The following is a 20174-nucleotide window of genomic DNA, read 5'->3' as shown; positions in this document are numbered from 1 at the left end:
ACCAGTTAAAATCTTAGATTTATTTCAAAGTATTATGTAACGTATGCATTTTCTATTACATCCACCGGATCATTATTTCAATATCACCAGTTAAAATCTTAGATTTATTTCAAAGTATTATGTAACGTATGCATTTTCTATTACATCCACCAGATCGTTATTTCAATATCACCAGTTAAAATTTTAGATTTATTTCAAAGTACAGTATTATGTAATGTATGCATTTTCTATTTCATCCACCGAATTATTTTATAATGAATGGTCTATACAAAATACTTATATCTAGCTATATATCTTCTGCAATATTTAAAATATCATTAACAATCAGAATATAGATGTTATAATGTTTCAAAAAAAAAATTGGTATATAAATAAATATAAAGATAAGAAAATTAAAAATTATACTTATTCCTCTGGAATTAATTAAAACTAAAAAAAATATGATACCTTTTGTGAGCTATTAATATTTTATTAAATAGTGGAATTTCCCAAGACTTCTTCCATCCATAACCCAAATACATATCGTTGGGTATTTTTGAGTTAGTCACAAGAAAACATGAACAGAGTCAACAATGGCTTTTCCCACTCGGTGTTTTATATCATCTCTCTTCTTCTTCCTCTTATAAGTTCAGGGCTTTGCATGGATCCTTTCTCCTACGACCAGACTCTCAAATCCGAGTCCGAGGTATAACAAGAAAACATCTCAATAGATTCATTTCTTTTTGTAATTCTAAGAGAGCACAATGTTTTTAATTTATGTAACGTCATGATAAAGTGCCTCATGGAGCCTCCACAAGCGACTGTAACTACTGGAGGAGGAGGATTCAGAGAATTGAAGATCAACGACAATGGTGGAATCAGAAATGTAGTAGAGAGAACTGATCTTGAGGAAGGCAACATATACAGCATTTCTGGTAAGAAATTAAAATGTTGGCTATAAGGGATATGTTGTTTCTTGTGTAGTACGTTAGATTTAAGTCTTGAATTGGGTGATTCAGCTTGGATAAAATTGAGAAATGAGAATCAAGGAAAAGTAGGAATGATATTGAGGAGAGATAATGGTAGAAAGGTTTATGGAGGTGAAGTTATGGCGAAGAAAGGATGCTGGTCTATGCTTAAAGGCGGTATTAACGCCGATTTCTCAGGCCCTATCGACATTTTCTTCAAGGTAAACAGAACTTAATTTTGTGTTTCATTTGTAGAGATTTCAAGCACTAATGCAGAGATTTACGCGGAGCAGAGTGATGACTTAGCGGCCGCGGAGATATCTGTACAAAATGTGAGGCTGCAACGGTTTAACAAAACTCAGTGGAGGCTACAACAAGACCAAGTCATTGAGAAGGTAACTAAAATGTACATCATAATGCAAAACGTTTTATTAGCGTTTGAAACAATCTAAAACTTTGAGAAATAACGCAGATTCGGAAGAACAAAGTGAGATTTCAAGTGAGTTTTCCGAATGAAAGCTCATTAAAAGGATCAGTGATTTCCATAGAACAGAACAAACCATCATTTCTCCTTGGCTGTGCTATGAACTACCGAATTTTGGAAAATGATAGATATAAAGAATGGTTTGTGTCGCGGTTTAGACTAACTTCGTTTACCAATGAAATGAAATGGTATTCAACTGAGTTAGTGAGAGGCCAAGAGAACTACTCACTGGCTGATCGAATGATGACACTTGCAGAGGAAAACAAGATTCTAGTCAAAGGACATACGGTCCTGTGGGACGATAAGACCTGGCAGCCAAGTTGGGTTAAGAAGATAACAGATCCTAAAGATTTGAAGAATGTGACACTCAACCGGATCAACTCGGTTATGAAGAGATATAAAGGGAGATTAATTGGATGGGATCTGATGAATGAGAATGTGCATTTCAGCTACTTTGAGGACATGCTTGGGACAAATGCTTCAGCTATTTTCTTCTCTTTGGCATCCAAGCTTGATCCTGATATACCATTGTTCATGAACGAGTTCAACACCTTAGAATATGCTAATGAAAGAATTGGGAGTCCGGTTAACGTGAAGAAGAAGATGGAAGAGATTGTTTCATACTCAGGAAACAAGAAAATCAAAGGAGGGATTGGAGCACAAGGTCACTTTCCTCCGCAACAGCCCAACTTGGCTTACATGAGATCCGCATTAGATACACTAGGCTCTCTGGGTTATCCAGTTTGGCTTACCGAGTTTGATATGGCCAAGTGCCCGGGTCAGGTATATATGCGATGCACACTTGGGTAGTTTGAAACTTTGAGCTAACATAATATAACAAGCAAGCCATGGTTTAATGTCCTTTATAGGTCAAATACATGGAGGATATTCTGAGGGAAGCTTACTCGCATCCTGCGGTTAAAGGCATAATCATATACGGAGGGCCTGAGGTGTCCGGTTTCAACAAGTTAACGCTTGCCGATAAAGATTTCAAGAACACAGGAGCAGGGGATCTCATCGACAAGTTGCTCAAAGAGTGGAAACAAGGACCTGCAGAGATTCCTATCCAAAATCATGAGCATAATGATGAAGAAGAAGGTCGAATAATCAGGTTTTCTCCAGAGATTTCCCTGCTGCATGGACATTACACAGTGACCGTAACTAATCCATCAATGAAGAACTTGTCAACCAGCTTCAGCTTGGAGGTAACAAATGAGATGGGTCATCATCTTCAAGAGGTTCAACTTGTAATCAATGCTTGACAACTAAACCATATCTGTATTATTTATTGTGAATCATTTCCTGAGGGATTATATTAAAATGGGAATTTAGTGGAAACTACCACATTTCATAAAAGATTTTTCTAAACTACCACATGTGAAAACATATTTTCAAAACTACCATAAATCAACTTTTGTCATATATAAAAAGACAAATTTATCCCTGCAAAAAATGACAACTTTAAAGAGATAAAATTGTCTTTATGACGTGGGACAAATAGTGGAATATTAATTATTTAATTGTATTTATGTTTTTTTGGATAAAAGGATAAACAAATGTGGTGGACAATAATTAATTGTCCATCAAATTTACGAAATTTGTTTTGTGTCAAATTTTTGTCCGCCAACATAATTTAAGTAACTTGTCTATAAGTATTAGTAAAACAAAATGTCCACAAGTATAAGTAAGAGAATCATAGTTCAAAAGATCTAAGTGGGTGACTTGTCCACGAGCAAAAAATTTGGTTACTTGTCTACGATAAGAATTTAGGAAAGAAATTTTGACGACTACGACAAGATTTCAAATTATGGACAAAATTACAACGGTGGACAAAAAATATGATGAACCAAAAATGTAATGTTGTGGAGCAATTTAATGTTGTGGACAAAATAGTTTTCCAAAAAAATAAGTTTCGACTTGTCTACAAACGAATCTAATAGAATATGAAGTCTGGAGACGAATGTAACTGAGAAAGATAAATTATGAATTTTTTTAATTAATGAAGCTTGTAGATTTAAAAGATAATAGAGTGAATGTAAACATTTGTAAGAAAAGAAAAAAAGAAACAAAAAAAATAGAGAAACTAGAGAGAGAATGAGAGAATGAGAGTGAGAGAGATAAAAAAACGAAGAAGAAAAAATATATTCTACTCCCTCCGTTTCAAAATATAGGATGTTTTAACTAAAGCACGCAGATTAAGAAGTCTTTACTTTTAATAATTTCAACCAATCAGAAACAATACTGCATAATAGAAAATATTAAACTAATCTAAAAGTTGCATAGAAAATTGAAACATCCTATATTATGAAACAAAAAACTTCTCTAAAACAACTTATATTTTGAAACGGGAAAATATATTTATATATTAAACAAGGGGTATTTTCATCTTTTTAATTTAAGGTTGTGGTATTGAGTAAAAAGAATTATCAAATGTGGTAGAAAGTAAAAGAAAGGTTTTGCAATGTGGTAGATATGTTAAAAACCTCTTAAACATATAGTGGCATGCTAAGTTAAAAAGCAACCCATTTATAACTTACGAAACCACAATACTGAACCAACCTGACGACTAATGAAGAATTAATGTCCATGAGAAGGATTCTCAATAAATCATATGCACAGACCAACAAAAGATACTGGCAGCGAACCGAAGAATGAATTTCAATGGTGTTGTTCTTTCATTATCTCGGCAGCTAGAATAACAAGCTCCACCATCTCATATCCTGCAGCAGAAACAGAATCCGTCCTCTCACAGCTCGATTCACCGTCAGCAACAGATTCAACGTCTGATTCAGCTGACCAGCTTATGGGTATGGAGATACCAAGGGCAGTCTTCAAATGGGTTGCCTCCACAAGGATGTTGGCAATCGCTACTTCACATCTTCTCTCAGTTGTTTCAGTATCATTCGACTCCTTTACCTGTAAAACAGTACATTCTAAAATTTGGCTTAACAGGAAAGAACCAAAAACTTAGTCCATATCACTCTAGTGTGCTGAAATTACCTGCAAGAGCGCAAGACGAAGCCTGCGGATTGACGTCGTCAAGTGTCCCAGGCTTTCCAGGCTCTCTTTTATAGCTGCGTATTCGACTTTCATTCTGCCAATACAATAACAAATTGATCGCAGATTTTTCCAAGTATGATTAAACAAACAAAGGAAACCACAAAAGAAAATATTTGCCAATGAGGGATGACAAACCTTGCATAATCAATGTTACTGGCATAATCTGCTTCAGTGTTCAAGTGACCACCGCCTCTTGCACTTGGGTCAATCCAACGATTTATGTAAGACTTCTTCCACATATTTTTTAGTCTTCCCTCTTTCTCATTGGTGATAGATATCTTGCCACTGTTTCNTACCTGTAAAACAGTACATTCTAAAATTTGGCTTAACAGGAAAGAACCAAAAACTTAGTCCATATCACTCTAGTGTGCTGAAATTACCTGCAAGAGCGCAAGACGAAGCCTGCGGATTGACGTCGTCAAGTGTCCCAGGCTTTCCAGGCTCTCTTTTATAGCTGCGTATTCGACTTTCATTCTGCCAATACAATAACAAATTGATCGCAGATTTTTCCAAGTATGATTAAACAAACAAAGGAAACCACAAAAGAAAATATTTGCCAATGAGGGATGACAAACCTTGCATAATCAATGTTACTGGCATAATCTGCTTCAGTGTTCAAGTGACCACCGCCTCTTGCACTTGGGTCAATCCAACGATTTATGTAAGACTTCTTCCACATATTTTTTAGTCTTCCCTCTTTCTCATTGGTGATAGATATCTTGCCACTGTTTCCTGTCGTTTCTTCCTCTCTTGTACCACTCATTTTGCTGGTAAGAATATAGTATTTTTAGAGGAATGTAACATTTATCCTCTACATAAACTCAAGAGCCCAAATGTGACATTTATAAAACAGTATATCCCAAAGAAATATCACTAGCATGGCAGGTACAAGAAAACAGTATTACAAAAGAAAATCCCCGAGTTTGAATCAGATGATAGAGGCAAAATGGTTTCAAAAAGACTGCCTAGACCATTTACAGAACATGCAATATCTAACCTTCAATTACAGTATGTATTAAATTGCCAATATTACTATACATTCCAAGTACCGGAAACAGCCTAAGACCAGACAGAATGATAAAGAGAGTAGTAGCACACATATCAGAATATAATATCTGTGTAAACATGTAAGCACCAGAAAAGGAGCTTCAGGCAACAAAAAAAAACTAGGACAAATCTGATAGAAAGGTTATAAGCAAAGGATAGTATTCGTACTCTCTTAGCGACTGATATTCCTGACGCAGTTGTGCTAACTCCATAAGGGTTCTCACCTTTTCGTTGGTAACCTAAAAGAACATTTAAAGTGACTCAGAACTGGTTGTAGGAGTCAAACAGGTTATACTTTTTCTAACTTGGCAGCTTGAAACAACTTAGTGTAGGAAAAAGAAACCTGCAAGACATTCCTTTGAAGCTCATCTACTTTCTGCTGGAGAGCTGCATTGACATTTTCTTCATGTAAATGTCTCTCTTCCTGCTGTGATAGAAGTAACAGAGCGCCAACCTAACAATACATCGGAAAGGATGGAAAAATACTGATTATGCCAGCAAAAAGAAATGATACATGGTACTCCAAATGACTAAAAAGGAACAAAAGACACCCGAGAATTGTTTCTTCCATAAAAACTGAAGACTAATTAACAGTCACAGCACAATAGTAAATGCGATAATATTTTGTTATGAATCCAATCTCCGCTAGGGTATCATGAATCCGGAAAATATAATTTCTTGCTTTTATCACTAAGAAATGAGAATAACCTTCTCTTGTAATGCTTGTGCAAAGGCTTCAGAATCAGATGCATCCCCTCCACTTTCACCCATGATTTTGGCGATACTAGATTCCGCAAGCTGCATTCAAAAGAGAAACGCTCTTACAACAAACAAAATTCATGACAAATTGTACGAGACAGTAATTATCCAAATCTCAAATTGTATAAGAGATCAAGTAAAATGCAGACCAAAAAGAGGAATTTTTTAAGCAAAATCTGCCAGCAATCACACCTTAGTTACTTGGGAAGATTCAACAACTGTGGTTATATGCACATCCCGGCATTCAGATTCATCAGGCTTCATATCATGTTGCAGTGGCACTACATCCTGTATCTCCGATGAGTAAAGCTTAAGTTTTTCTTCTAGATTTTTGGAAATCGATTTTATGTATAGTCCTTCCTCATTAAGTAAATCAATGATGTAGGCCCTCAGTTGAGAATGATGATGTCGCATGTCTGTAATGCCATTAACGATCATCCCGTCTGCAACAATCTGTATGCAAGTTATTTAGTAACACCTCAAAGGGTAAGATTAATAATCCTCGACTTCAGAAATTATTACGCATTGACTACCCACATTCTTTTTTTTCAACACACGAACCCTCTTCTTCAAATGATTCTCAATCTCTAGGCCCTGGAGTAACAAATATCAGCGGTTAGTGAATGCTGCATCTAGGTTCTTAATACTTGAAGATGAACAGATGAGGAAAGAAAGGATAACATACCACTCGTAATTTACTCTGAAGATTATCCACAGTGTTTTTAACCGATCTCAACTCTCCTTCCACTGCAGCCTGTCTGAAAAGAGTTGTTCAAATAGCAGATAGAAACAACAAATCATCGTAATGATACACTTCAATAGAAATTATCTATTTCCTTGTTTGTTTTCTTGGGGTTTGACGGAAATGAATAGGAGATTCACAATAATAAGCACAGTAGACCAACTTCTATTCTCAGGCAAACCAAACTCCTGTAAATTTCCTAAACGTTGCGTTTACATCGTTGCTAACTTTTGCCTTTACTACCAGTACTTTATGGAAATCAGACAATTATATATCAACCAATCTTTTCCACAAATCTCATTTTGCTGAAATCCATACTCCAGAGGTAATAGTTGATAGACAAAAATCTTCTATTTCAACCAACTTTACCAGCTAACGGTGAACAATCAACACTCAAATGACGATATAAGTAGCTTTACTCTGAGATAGTGTCCACGAAAATAAAGGATTGGAGATGTTTTCAGAAACTTACTACATATTCTGATGTTGACGGATCATTGAAAGTCCATGATTCTATAGGATCATCCAATAAACTTGCACACTTATCAGGCAAACTCATTTCAAGGGACTCACAGAGCGAAGCTTTACGGATATCAAAGAACTTCTCAATCACCTGAACAGGGAGAGAGAGAGAGAGAGAGAGAGAGAGAATAGACATCAACACATGCAATAATTTAGTCACCGACAATCATGAAGATTAAAAAACTGTGATAGACTGAGGCAGGTCAAATATAGAGATTGGAAGCTGGGGACTTTTAAGAGAAAAAAAAAAAACAAGGGGAATAAAAAGGAATAGACTATCAGGGATTTGTTAAGACAAGAGAGAAAAATTTACTTCTGCATATGTTCTAGTCTGTTCTTCAAGTTTTGCCAAGTCAGCTTGCAATGTGTCATTTAATCTCTTCTGTACAAGACAATCTGAGCTGAGTTCTTCCAACCTGTCTTACCATCACCAGGGACCAGACAAGGAACGGTGGAAGATATAAGTAACATAAGGCTATGAGTACGGATAATGCAAATTTTATGTCTGTCCAGTATTAGATGCACGACTTAGATATTAACAATTCTATTTTGTTAACTTCTTCAGGGCAGAAACATCGAACAGTTCTAGAACATGGCTTCCAAGAGAGATTCAGATCAGTAGATGCAAGCATCATTTTTATTATAGAAAGGAAAACTAGTAAAAGGGTGAACAGGGTCACAATTACCGCTCCTCAGTTTCACCAAGTCTCTGAGACATAATTTCAGCGTTCTCTTTAGCTTTTTCGGCCTGCTCGAAGTTGGGAAAGCATTAAAATGTAAGTAAGAACACATTCTTAAAATTACATTTGCTTCTTCCCATAGACCGATATGGAATTCTCTCATACCTCCATTACTGATTTATCTCTTTCAGAAAAAGCAGCAGCCACAGAACCCTGGAAATACCTAACCTGCTTTTCTGCGTCCAAGTTCTGGAAGTGAAAGAATGCATCAGAATATCTAACCTGTTAGGAGGATATGTTCTACAAAAGAAAGCTGACTAGAAATTAGTATGAAATGAGAGAGACCTTTGCTACTTCTCCAGCATGTAAATCTGCTAACTGAGCCTGAAGAGACAGCTTGTAAGAATTTGCTTCTGAATATTCTTAAAATCAAAAGCATTTTATTTCAAAAAACCTTCAAAGATACTCACTTTCACACGATAAGCTTCTGCAAGCTCCTCTTGAAGATTGTTTTTCTCTCTTGTGCAAGCAGCCAACTTCAGTTTTAAGCTCTCTAACTCCTGCTCCAAGCTAGCTGTCCTATTAGAGCAATATCCAATATCATTGTAGCATATTTTTAGCAATTCAATTGCTGAATAACAAACTTAAAACCTAATAAGGAAGTGGGATAGAAAATAAGATACCTCTGGAAATGCATCCGAGTAGCCACACCAAGAATGCTAGGTCCACCTTGTTGCATGCACAACTGTTCAATATCTTTCTGTAGTTCATTACGCTCTAGTAATAAGAAATACTAGTGGTCAGACTCAACATATATCAGGTAATCAGGATGCAGAAGTAAAATGGAGTCTAAAAAAACCATGATAGATAATATCTTCAAAAAGAAGCATAACGCACACAGTAGCCAAGGACAAATTAAGAACATAACCCAAAAGAGAAAGGGAAGAATTTCTGAAATTGTAACAAGTGATGATGTCTTCATATGTTTCGTATACCATTTGCTATAAACTAACTCAATATCAAGATTATAAGAAGAAAACACAAGTAAATAACTAAAAAAAAAAAAATCATCTTTTGCATCTGAGAAGGCAAATGCAGCAGAATACACTTGAAGAAGGCTGCAGAGAAGCAAAAACGTAAGACTAAAAAACCCATTTCTACAAGCTTTGAAACATGTCCAAGGTCTAAATAACTAGTACCACCAAGAGAAGCACACAAAAAGAAACTGCAGTTGAGAAATTGAGAAAACGTACCAAGTTCAAGTTGTTTGATCCGAGCCTTTAGAATCTCATTCTCATCTAAATTAAGATCCATACTTTTGATCTGCAGAAGATTAAACACATTGAAAAGTAAATAACTTGCTTGGAAATTTCAAGACTTTTGAGCAGGTGGAAAGCTTAGAAGATATAAAAGCAGATTCTTAACAAAACCCAGAACTCATAAAATAAAAAAACATTCACCCCTTGACACAACCTTAAGATTCAAAGTGATGTTCTTCCTCGTTACAGCCCTAATTTGTAGTAGTAGTAGTTGTAAACAACTAACAAGGGATTTTAGGGAAGAGACAATTCAGAAATGAGCCGAGAAGATTGAAATTGAGAGACAAAAAAGAAAAAAGAACACGATCAGAGAGAGAAAGCGTTTGTACCTTTTTCGTCTTCTTCTTCGGATATGACCCCCAAAAAAATGTCTCCTTTCGTCAGATTATGTTCGCTGGGATATTCTGTAATTTTCTTATGATTAAATTTACCAACCAGGAAAATAATTATTGTGTTCAAAATGTTTTTAACTTTTGGCATGGTAAATATAAATACTAAAAACTAGGACGCACAACGGACAAGAAATATACAAGTATTATAAACCACTTATCGGATGGACTCCATAACCAGGCTCATACACGGTCCGTTCATGGCCCGTATCCGTTCAAGACAATAAGGCCCATCAGCCAATAGGTTTTGTGTTAGTCGGTTATGTATTTTACTATATATACATGTGTAACCTTGAGTTTGATTAATGAAAAAAACAAGAGAATTCCTTTATTCGATTCTCTAATTTACAACACGTTATCAGCACGATCGTTTCTAAAGATCCAGCTGAGTAAAACCCTAAAACCCTAACCGCCGCCGTTCATCCTTCTTCTTCCACCAAAACTCTAAACCGCCGTCTTTCTCCTCTTTGTTCGAAACTAATTCCTGTTCACGAGCAAACATGTGCTTGTGATCAAGTTCCATCCGAAACCAGTTCGAGGTTGGTTCGTGGTTCACGGTTCCAGGATGAGTGCAGTACGTGAGCGGTACAAGGAGCGGTTCGAGATCTGTTCGTGGGAAAGCAATTTGCGGTTCTGTTTGAGGTTCATGAGTGATATCTGAGGTCTTTAGCTCCCAGATCAAAACCGGTCATACCCCTTTGGTGTTAAGGTAAAATCGAAATCTTATGGGGCCATATAATCGAACCTGACCTTAAAGATTATAAAACCCTAAACATGTAAGTACACAACTTACAATGTTTAAGATCTCTTAATCCTATAAAACTCTAAAACCGGTCGTTTAGGATTGTTAGATTATTTGTGAAATTGCACAAAACTTTGTCAAGCTTAAAATCCGGTTGTTTGATTGTTTATTGTTGCTTGATTGTTTGCTGCATAAGAACCCTAGAACTAAACTGTTACAATCAAGTTCCATAAGTGAAACATTAATCTGATTGTTCTAGGATATTTAAAATATGAAACTGCATGCATCCTTGAAATTGAATCGAATTTGCATAGGGTATTATTAATCGAATTTGGCATAGAATTTTTCTGTAAATTTCGGCTGCATAAGAACCCTAAAATCTTAAATTAAAATCGGAATCTAGAGAAATTCTAGTTCCCTAAAATTTGTCTAAAATCCTAATTAAAAAAGGAAAAGATAATAAAAGGAAAATTTCTAAATTATATTAAGAAAAGGAAATTCTATCTACGTAAAAAGGAAATTATTGCATGCTAGTTCCTATCTAGTTTTGTTTGTTTTCTATGCATACCAAAAACGGAAAGAAAAAAATTATAAGGCAAGGCATGGTTCGGTCTTAAATACCGCATGACCTAAGTTTAATTTGATGGCATGGTTCGGTCTCAAACACCGCATGCTAATGATCGGTTGTCTATTTCTGTTTTATGCAGATGGCAAGGCTTAACAACCTAGAATATGCTGCCTTGAATACTTCTGGAGACAACTATCTGCAATGGGCATTGGACACTAAGATCATGCTGAAGTCAAAGGACATTATGCATATGCGCCATCACCTTGCTGAGAGTCTCAAGAATCAGTACCCCACCATAGAGAATCCTCTTGACCTTTGGATAGAGCTTAAACGTAGATACGGACACCAACAAACGGTGCTCCTACCAAAGGCTCAATTCGATTGGAAAAACCTAAGGATCCAGGACTACAAATCCGTGGATGAGTATAACTCAGAGATTTTTAGGATTGTCTCACTCCTTAGGTTGTGTGGTACTGAGGTGACAGAGAAAGAGTTGCTAGAGAAGACATTGTCTACTTTTAGCACTCACAACATACGACTTCAGCAACAGTACTATGAAAAAGGTTTTGAAACCTATGGGGACCTAATCTCATGTTTGCTACTAGCTGAGCAGAACAATGAGCTGTTGTTGATGAATAGTGCTATGAGACCTCTTGGTACAGCCCCATTACCAGAAGCACACAAGGTAGATGTGGCCAAGCAAAATTCTAATGAGCCTAAAGAGCCCAAGGAGACCAATTATGTCCACAGAGAAAGACACTATGGCTGTGGCCGTGGTGGTAGAGGACGTGGTGGTTTTGGACAGTACCAAGCTAGCCGCTTTGATGGTTATGGCCGTGGAGGTCGTGGCCGTGGTGGTAGGGGCCATGGGTCCTTTAAACCACAAAACAAGGCTAAATCGGTTTGTCACCGATGTGGTATGTCTAACCATTGGGCCAAGAATTGCAAAACACCTAAGCATCTTATTGATGCATATCAAGAAGTCTTGAAGAAGAACCCAGAAGCCAACTATGTGCATCTCGATGGTGAAGATGACTTCGACCATGAGAATGATGACTCACTAGCCTATGAGACTTCCGATTGTTTTAAAGAAGATAACTAATTTTATGCTATGGCCTTGGTTTAAATTCTAAGCTTTTATGCTTTATTTCGGTTTATGCATTGGATAATTATTTTGGTTTAAATTCAATGATTTTATTTCAATATTTATTTGCTTGTTTTATTAGAATTTAAAACAAAATTATTGTCATTATAGAAATGGCCGAGGATATGAGTGTACTAGTGGTGGACAGTGGATCCAGCCACACAATATTAAAGGATAAAAGATATTTCATAAACCTCATAATGAAAAGTGTCAATGTTAGTACAATTGCGGGTATAGCAAGCTTAATAGAAGGCTACGGCCAAGCTCATATATTATTACCTAATGGCACACATATTGAACTAAGTGATGGCTTGTACTCACCCAGCTCTAAGAGAAGCTTATTGAGCTTTAAAGACATTCTGTTGAATGGTTATCATATTGAAACAAAAGGTGAAGGTAGCAAAGAATTTCTATACATTACTGAAATTGTAAACGGACATAAGAAGGTCCTAGAGACTATACCTGCACTAGCCACTGGTTTATACCATGCTAAGATTAACATGATAGAAGCTAACTTGGCAAAGCACAAAATGTTCAATGAACAGTTCACTCTATGGATGACCGGCTTGGCCATCCGAGTACGAACATGATGCGTAAACTGATTAATAGTTCAAATGGGCACACCCTTAAAGAGAGAAAAGTTATCCCTAAAAATCTCACGTGTGTAGCATGTGCACAAGGGAAACTTATTATACGACCATCACCAGCCAAAGTCAATAAAGAGACTTTAAACTTTCTGGAAAGGATACAAGGTGATATATGTGGACCAATACACCCACCTTGTGGGACGTTTAGATATTTTATGGTTATGATCGATGCATCAACCAAATGGTCACACATTTGCTTGTTATCCACAAGGAACCTAGCATTTGCTAGGATGTTAGCTCAAATTATAAGACTAAGAGCACATTTTCCAGATTTTCCACTTAAGACTATACGTCTAAACAATGCTGGTGAATTTACATCCCAAGTGTTTAATGATTATTGTATGTGCATAAGGGTAAGTGTGGAACATCTTGTGGCACATGTCCATACACAAAACGGATTAGCTGAATCCTTCATTAAACGAATACAATTAATTGCTCGACCATTGCTAATGAGATCGAAGCTTCCTGTGTCGGCTTGGGGACGCGCAGTTTTACATGCAGCAGAACTTATACGCATCAGGCTATCTAGTGAACACAAATATTCAACATCCCAATTATTAACGGGTCATGAGCCAGACATATCCCATCTCAAAACATTTGGTTGTGCCGCTTATGTACCTATTGCTCCACCACAAAGAACTAAGATGCAACCTCAAAGGAGGATGGGAATATATGTTGGATATGAGTCTCCCACCATTATAAAGTATCTTGAGCCAACCACAGGAGATTTATTTAAGGCCAGATACGCGGACTGTCAATTTACAGAATCCGAATTCCCTATGTTGGGTGGAGAGACTAGCAAGCTGGTTAAAGAATTAACATGGAATCAAACATCTTTGAATTGGCAAGATCCTCGGACTCTAGCCTGTGATGCAGAGGTCCAGAAAATTATACATTTGCAAAAGCTAGCTATACAATTGCCAGATTCCTTTGCTGACCCAAAGAGAGTAACAAAATCGTACATACCAGCTTGTAATGCACCAGTACGTATTGATGTTCAGAAGGAACACAATAATCAAGTTGCTACAGAGTCTAAGCCACGTTTGAAACGAGGTAGACCATTAGGTTCCAAAGATAAGAACCCTCGGAAGTCTAAAGGTGCAAAACAGACCGAGGTTAAGGGAATTACAGAAAATACAGACATAGCCGCGGCAAAGCCTAAGGTACCAAATGAGGTTTGGGACGCTGAACCTCAAGGTCCTGAAGGTATTGATAATAATGAGATCTCAATAAATTATATCATGTCTGGAATTCAATGGAACCGTAAAGATGTCGACATCGATGAAATATTTGCATACAAGGTAGCACTTGAGATAAATGAGGATCATGAACCCACGTCTATATTAGAGTGCACTCAAAGTAAAGATTGGCTAAAGTGGAAAGAAGTCATTGACGTGGAGTTAAACTCTTTAAAGAAGAGAAGTGTGTTTGGTCCGATCTTAAGGACAACACCTGAAATAAAGCCAGTTGGACATAAGTGGGTCTTTGTAAGAAAGAGAAATGAGAAGAATGAAATCGTGAGATACAAAGCACGGCTTGTAGCACAAGGATTCTCTCAAAGACCAGGAATAGACTATGAGGAGACATACTCCCCTGTGATGGATGCAACAACATTTAGGTACTTAATAAGTTTGGCTATAAGAGAAAAACTGGATTTGTGGTTAATAGATGTTGTAACCGCATACTTATATGGTCCACTAGATAATGAATATATATGAGATTACCAGAGGGTTTTGAGCTCAAAGATAAGAGTGGTTCTCGAGAACAGTACAACATTAGGCTGAACAAATCCCTTTATGGACTGAAACAAAGTGGTTGAATGTGGTATAATCGATTAAGCCGGACGAGAAAGTGTATGGTTGAGGTCGATGACTCAACACATCAGGGCGAATTGCGGTATGATCGCAGACAAAGAGCCAACCATAATCTATGAAGACAATACGGCCTGCATCGCACAGCTCAAGGAAGGTTACATCAAGGGAGATCGGACGAAGCACATCCTACCGAAGTTCTTCTTCACACACGAACTACAAAAGGCCGGAGAAGTTCGAGTGGTGCAAGTGCAATCATGCGACAACTCAGCCGATCTCTTCACTAAGGCATTACCGACAACAACGTTCAAGAAGATCACACACCAGATTGGAATGCGGAGGCTTAAGAACTTAGAGTGATGCTTAGAACAGGGGGAGCAATGCGTGTTGTACTCTTTTTCCTTCACCGTGGTTTTGTCCCGTTGGGTTTTCCTGGTAAGGTTTTAATGAGGCAGCAACCCCCTAGCGTATTACATCGATCCCTTTAGCATCAACATGGTTATGTCATCCAAGGGGGAATGTTATAAACCACTTACCGGATAGACTCCATAACCAGGCTCATACACAGCCCTTTCCTTTTCATTAATCAAACTCCAGATTACACATGTATATATATAGTAAAGTACATAACCGACTAACACAAAACCTATTGGCTGATGGATCTCTAGTTTACAACAACAACGTAAAAACAAAATATACATATTTCATAAGGTGAGCTAATACGTATTGGTAAAAACAAAATATACATATTTCATTAGGTGAGCTAATCCGTATTTTGGGTGAAACTCAGACTGTTTTTTTATTAAAAATTTGGAGTTAAATTAAAAATAAACTAAGGTAAAAACAATTTTGTGTTATTTATAAATCTTCTAAAATATATTAAATTAATCTTCTAAAAAATTAGTAATTTTCTTAAACAATTTAATCTTCTCAAATATTTTTAAATTTTTTTAATTAACTTCGCAAAAACAAATTAACCTAGATGACAAAAAAAACCTAGTAGTTAGATCTAGCTACCACTCGTACCATATTCATGTCCGTGTATGCTCACCATATTGGACCACCCTTTATTGCACCTTAGTCACACAGCCAGCCATCCCCAAAGTGACCAAGAGAACAATAAAATATGGGCTGGAATGTTTATTCCGTCCAGCCGCGGAAGTCTGCTCCGCAAATTCTCCATAACAAGTCCCGGTGTACTCCAAGACCTTGTCGTCTATTCTCGCTCATTAACCATACCACCCATCGGGCATGGTACTCCATCACTCCTGTACCGTCCATCGTGGAATGTCGTACCAACTATCACATCACTGTACGTGTTATCCTCGTACCGCGACTGTCCTTGATACTGTACCGCTATCGCCGCTGGCATCATACCGCTATCGTCTCCTTATACTCGTCCGATATCGTCTCCGATACTCGTCCAATACCGTATCTTATACTCGTCCTTCCTCGATCACGATCGACCCCTTCTCGACCAGTTAGTCGATCATTCTCTCGGAACCCTTCGGTAACTCTCTAGGGATCCTTCTTCTTCCATGATTTCTTCGTGGAACTCTTCGCGGCACTCCTTGAGCGTGCATCCGCGCATAATAAATCCTATAGAACCTTACTCTCTTCTTTTGCGGCGCTAGTAGCCGATGAATACCTTCATCCTTCGCGGATCCCATATATATAGGGTTCGTAAACCGCCCTATCCTTTCCTAAAGAGATAAGCCTTATCACAAGATTTCTTTATCTTTCGGAATCGTCCCATATCTCTAAGTCAGTCTAACCTTCGCAAGGTTCTGGCCCGTCTACTATGGCCCATTAACCGATCCGCCATATTATTTCCTAGCGCCACTTAGCCAATAATTTCCTTTTCTCGGTAGTGCGCGACATTTCCTTCCGGATCCTTCCGGATACTTCCTGATCCTTCCGGATACTTCTGGATTCTTCCGTATTCTTCCGGATTCTTCCTTATTCTTCCGGATTCTTCCTTATTCTTCCGTATTCTTCCTTATTCTTCCGGATACTTCCTGATCCTCGACCTTTACCATCGGACTAATCGTTTTTGTCGGACGTTCCTGTCGGGCGTACCGGCTCTCCAATACTTCAACCTTCCCACTCTCGCACACGGCACCATTCATGTACCGCGTACGTACCATTTCTTGTACCGCGTACATACCATTTCACGTACCGCGTACATACCATCTCATGTACTGCCGGTACCGCGGGAGCGGGTCGTTACACTTAGCCCGTGTGCGGTACCTGCGCTTCTTATTCCCAAAAAGGATGGGACATGGCGTATGTGTGTGGACAGTTGCATTATCAATAAAATTACGGTACGTTATCGTTTTCCAATCCCATGTTTAGATGATTTGTTGGACCAAATTGGGAAGGCAGCCATATTTTCCAAACTTGATCTCAAGAGTGGTTACCACCAAATTTTCATATGTCCCGGTGATGTGTGGAAAACCACTTTAAAAACACGGGAAGGCTTGTTTGAGTGGTTAGTCATGCCGTTTGGGTTGTCAAATGCTCCAAGTACCTTCATGCGAGTGATGAACCAAGCACTTCGCCCTTTCATTGGGAAATTTGTGGTTGTCTGCTTTGATGACATTTAATTTTTAGTTCTTCGGGTTTAAGAACATATGAACCATTTGCGGTAAATTCTAGTGGTCTTGCACCGTGAAACGTTTTTTGTCGCTCGCCATAAGTGTGAATTAGGGGTTGAGCGTGTTTTGTTTCTCGGTTAAGTGGTGTCCGCTGCAGGGTTGTCGATGGACATGAGTAAGATTGAGGCAGTTCGTTCCTGGCCAGTACCACGTACGGTGTCGGATGTACGCAATTTTCACGGACTCGCTTCTTTTACAGGCGTTTTGTGCCACATTTCAGTGCCATTATGGCACCGCTGATAGATTGTATGAAGGATACTCGGTTTGTGTGGACGGACACAGCTCAAGAAGCATTTGAGAAGATCAAACACAAGCTTACGACTGCTCCTATTTTGGTTTTACCCGATTTTGAGTTGCCCTTTGAGCTTCATTGGTATGCGTCTAAGTTGGGAATTGGAGCGGTTCTTAGTCAACAGTCTCTCCCTGTTGCTTATTTTAGCGAGAAACTGTCAGGGGCTCGAAGCCGCTATAGTACTTACGATGTTGAATTTTATGCAGTAGTTCAGGCGATTAAGCACTGGCGACACTACCTTGTTCATCGTGACTTCATCTTATTCACTGATCACGATGCCCTAAAGCATCTTGATAGTCAGGTCAAGGTATCTTCTCGACATGCTTGATGGATTGCTTATCTTCAGCAATTCACGTTTTCTATCCATCACAAGTCGGGAAAGCTGAATCGTGTGGCTGATGCATTGAGTCGTCGTCATACCTTGTTAACCACAATGCATGTTGCCGTCCCAGGTTTTGCCATATTTTCTGCTCTTTATGACAGTGACCCGTTTTTCAATCCAATCTTGGTGGAGGTGAACGCTGGTTCTCGTTCCGACTATACTCTCACGGATGGTTTTCTTTTTCGTGGTATTCAGCTTTGTGTTCCTGATTGTAGTCTTCGCTTGAAGAGCTGCATTCAGAAGGTCATATAGGGCGTGACCGTACACTTCAGCTTGTGGTGGCTTCTTATTTCTGGCCTACCCTACGTCGCGATGTTGAGCGATTTGTGGAGCGTTGTCGAGCATGTCAATTGTCTAAAGGCACCGCTTCCAATGCGGGTTTGTACCTCCCATTACCGGTTCCCACATAGACATGGACTAATGTTAGTATGGACTTTGTTTTGGGTCTGCCGCGCACGCAACGCGGTAACTATTCTATCTTTGTTGTGGTTGATCGCTTTTCTAAGATGGCTCATTTTCTGCCATGTAAGAAGACAATGAATGCTGTGCGTGTGGCTCAACTGTTTTTACAGGAGATCTACCATCTTCATGGTCTTCCTACATCCATTGTCTCGGATCGCGATACAAGATTCTTGAGCCACTTTTGGAGGTCTCTTTGGAAAATGTTGAATACAAGTCTTGATATGAGCAGAGTGTACCATCCTCAGACCGATGGTCAAACGGAGGTGACTAATCGAGCTTTAGACAACATGTTATGATGCCTAGTTGGTGAGAATATTCGCACTTGGGAAGCCCGTTTGTGTTTGGCTGAATTTGCTCATAATCATGCCACTAATCGCAGTTTCGGGTTTAGTCCGTTTGAGGTCGTTTACAGCTTGCTTCCTCAGGGTCCTCTCGACTTGACAAGTGTTCCTGATCCACGTCGTCGTCATGGTCAAAGTGTGGAGTTTGTGGAGGTGTTACAAGAAACTCATCGGCTCGCGCGTGATCACCTTGCCGTGTCTAATTCTTGCTACAAGGCACAAGCTGATTCCAAACATCGTGAATTGATTTTCGAGCCTGGTGATTTGGTTTGGGTGGTATTAACCAAGGATTGCATGCCATCTCATGAGTATAACAAGCTTCGGTCTCGCAAGATTGGTCCCATTGAAATCATAGAATGCATCAACGATAATGCTTATCGGGTTCAACTTCCCCCGCACCTTAAGACGTCAAATGTGTTTAATGTCAAGTTCATTTCCAAGTTTCGTGGCGACAACGATGTTCCAGATTCAGAGACGAATCTTCTCCTACCCTGGGGACATGATGCAGCGCATCTTGCAATCACCTCCTCTCTTGATATTGTCATTTGTGGGCTGCGTTTTATTTCGAGGCTTTTATTGTTACGTGGGCCTTACGCTTTTGTTTTCGTTTATTTTCTCTCTTAGGACTAGGGTTTTTACAATCCTTCTTTTGCTATTTAATTGCCTCTTAGGTTTGTGAGAGGGGACGTTTTTATTGAATTCAACTTAGAGCTTTAAGCTTTTCTCTCCTTCTTGTTATCGGCTATTCCTTTGAATCAACGATTCTCAAGATTGTCTTTAGTTCGGCTATTCAAGTGAATCAACGACCTCAAGACACCCCTCTTGCTCGGTTTTTCCTAGGAATCAACAAACAGTAGGTTTTATCTTGTGTTGGGCTGCGCCACATATATAGTGCAGAAGAGTATAAAATGGACAGAGACTTTTAAACATGAGAGAGTACTACTCAGTGGTACAAATCAAAAGCATTATTATCTTTCATGACTAGGAAAACTCGATGGCATAAGCAAATGTTCCAGCAAGCAAAAGAGCTATCTAAACCTTGAAGAGCACTGCCATGAAACCCACTACAAAAAATGGTGAGTCAAGACAGTTAGATTCAACCAGAAACAAGAGGAAAAAAAAATAAACATGTCAAGAACTTTACCAAGTCGTTTTGAGGGCCTCTGTGCCATATCCTAA

General features: G+C 38.5%; 2 protein-coding genes across 6 annotated transcripts; one reads left to right on the top strand and one right to left on the bottom strand.

Moving 5' to 3' along the window:
* On the top strand, positions 531 to 2730 carry LOC104766677 (anti-sigma-I factor RsgI6-like). Its single transcript, XM_010490605.2, has 6 exons — positions 531 to 685; positions 776 to 914; positions 999 to 1168; positions 1241 to 1342; positions 1420 to 2214; positions 2301 to 2730. Exons 1-6 carry the CDS (start codon positions 557 to 559, stop codon positions 2691 to 2693), a joined length of 1728 nt encoding a protein of 575 aa, XP_010488907.1. The 5' UTR covers positions 531 to 556; the 3' UTR covers positions 2694 to 2730.
* Positions 3841 to 9967, bottom strand: LOC104766676 (myosin heavy chain, clone 203-like). 5 transcript variants are annotated; one of them, XM_019241193.1, is made up of 19 exons: positions 9890 to 9967; positions 9495 to 9564; positions 8925 to 9018; positions 8712 to 8820; positions 8587 to 8625; positions 8407 to 8490; positions 8248 to 8309; positions 7875 to 7977; positions 7512 to 7652; positions 6983 to 7051; positions 6835 to 6891; positions 6490 to 6750; positions 6247 to 6336; positions 5882 to 5992; positions 5707 to 5777; positions 5210 to 5258; positions 4627 to 4769; positions 4432 to 4525; positions 3841 to 4347 (listed from the first exon to the last, which is right to left on the bottom strand). In XM_019241193.1, the coding sequence occupies exons 2-19, from the start codon at positions 9553 to 9555 to the stop codon at positions 4090 to 4092; spliced, it is 1896 nt and encodes a 631-aa protein (XP_019096738.1). In that variant the 5' UTR covers positions 9556 to 9564; positions 9890 to 9967; the 3' UTR covers positions 3841 to 4089. The 5 variants fall into 5 exon arrangements, with proteins under 5 accessions (XP_019096738.1, XP_010488901.1, XP_019096737.1 ...); XM_010490604.2 differs by having other exon boundaries at positions 4276 to 4364; XM_010490599.2 differs by lacking the exons at positions 4432 to 4525; positions 4627 to 4769 and adding an exon at positions 4872 to 4965 and having other exon boundaries at positions 5067 to 5258.

The sequence above is a fragment of the Camelina sativa genome, chromosome 19, assembly GCF_000633955.1.
Source record: "Camelina sativa cultivar DH55 chromosome 19, Cs, whole genome shotgun sequence".
NCBI classification, from domain to species: domain Eukaryota; kingdom Viridiplantae; phylum Streptophyta; class Magnoliopsida; order Brassicales; family Brassicaceae; genus Camelina; species Camelina sativa.
This window is presented reverse-complemented; position numbering and strand designations above follow the sequence as displayed.

Coding starts and splice junctions, on each gene's coding strand:
- LOC104766677 (XM_010490605.2), top strand. CDS start 557: ATGAACAGAGTCAACAATGGCTTTTCCCACTCGGTGTTTTATATCATC. Junction 686..775: donor CTCTCAAATCCGAGTCCGAG/GTATAACAAGAA, acceptor GTCATGATAAAG/TGCCTCATGGAGCCTCCACA. Junction 915..998: donor CAACATATACAGCATTTCTG/GTAAGAAATTAA, acceptor TGGGTGATTCAG/CTTGGATAAAATTGAGAAAT.
- LOC104766676 (XM_010490599.2), bottom strand. CDS start 9,555: ATGGATCTTAATTTAGATGAGAATGAGATTCTAAAGGCTCGGATCAAA. Junction 7,653..7,874: donor AGACTAGAACATATGCAGAA/GTAAATTTTTCT, acceptor CTCCCTGTTCAG/GTGATTGAGAAGTTCTTTGA. Junction 5,778..5,881: donor TTCAAAGGAATGTCTTGCAG/GTTTCTTTTTCC, acceptor ATGTTCTTTTAG/GTTACCAACGAAAAGGTGAG.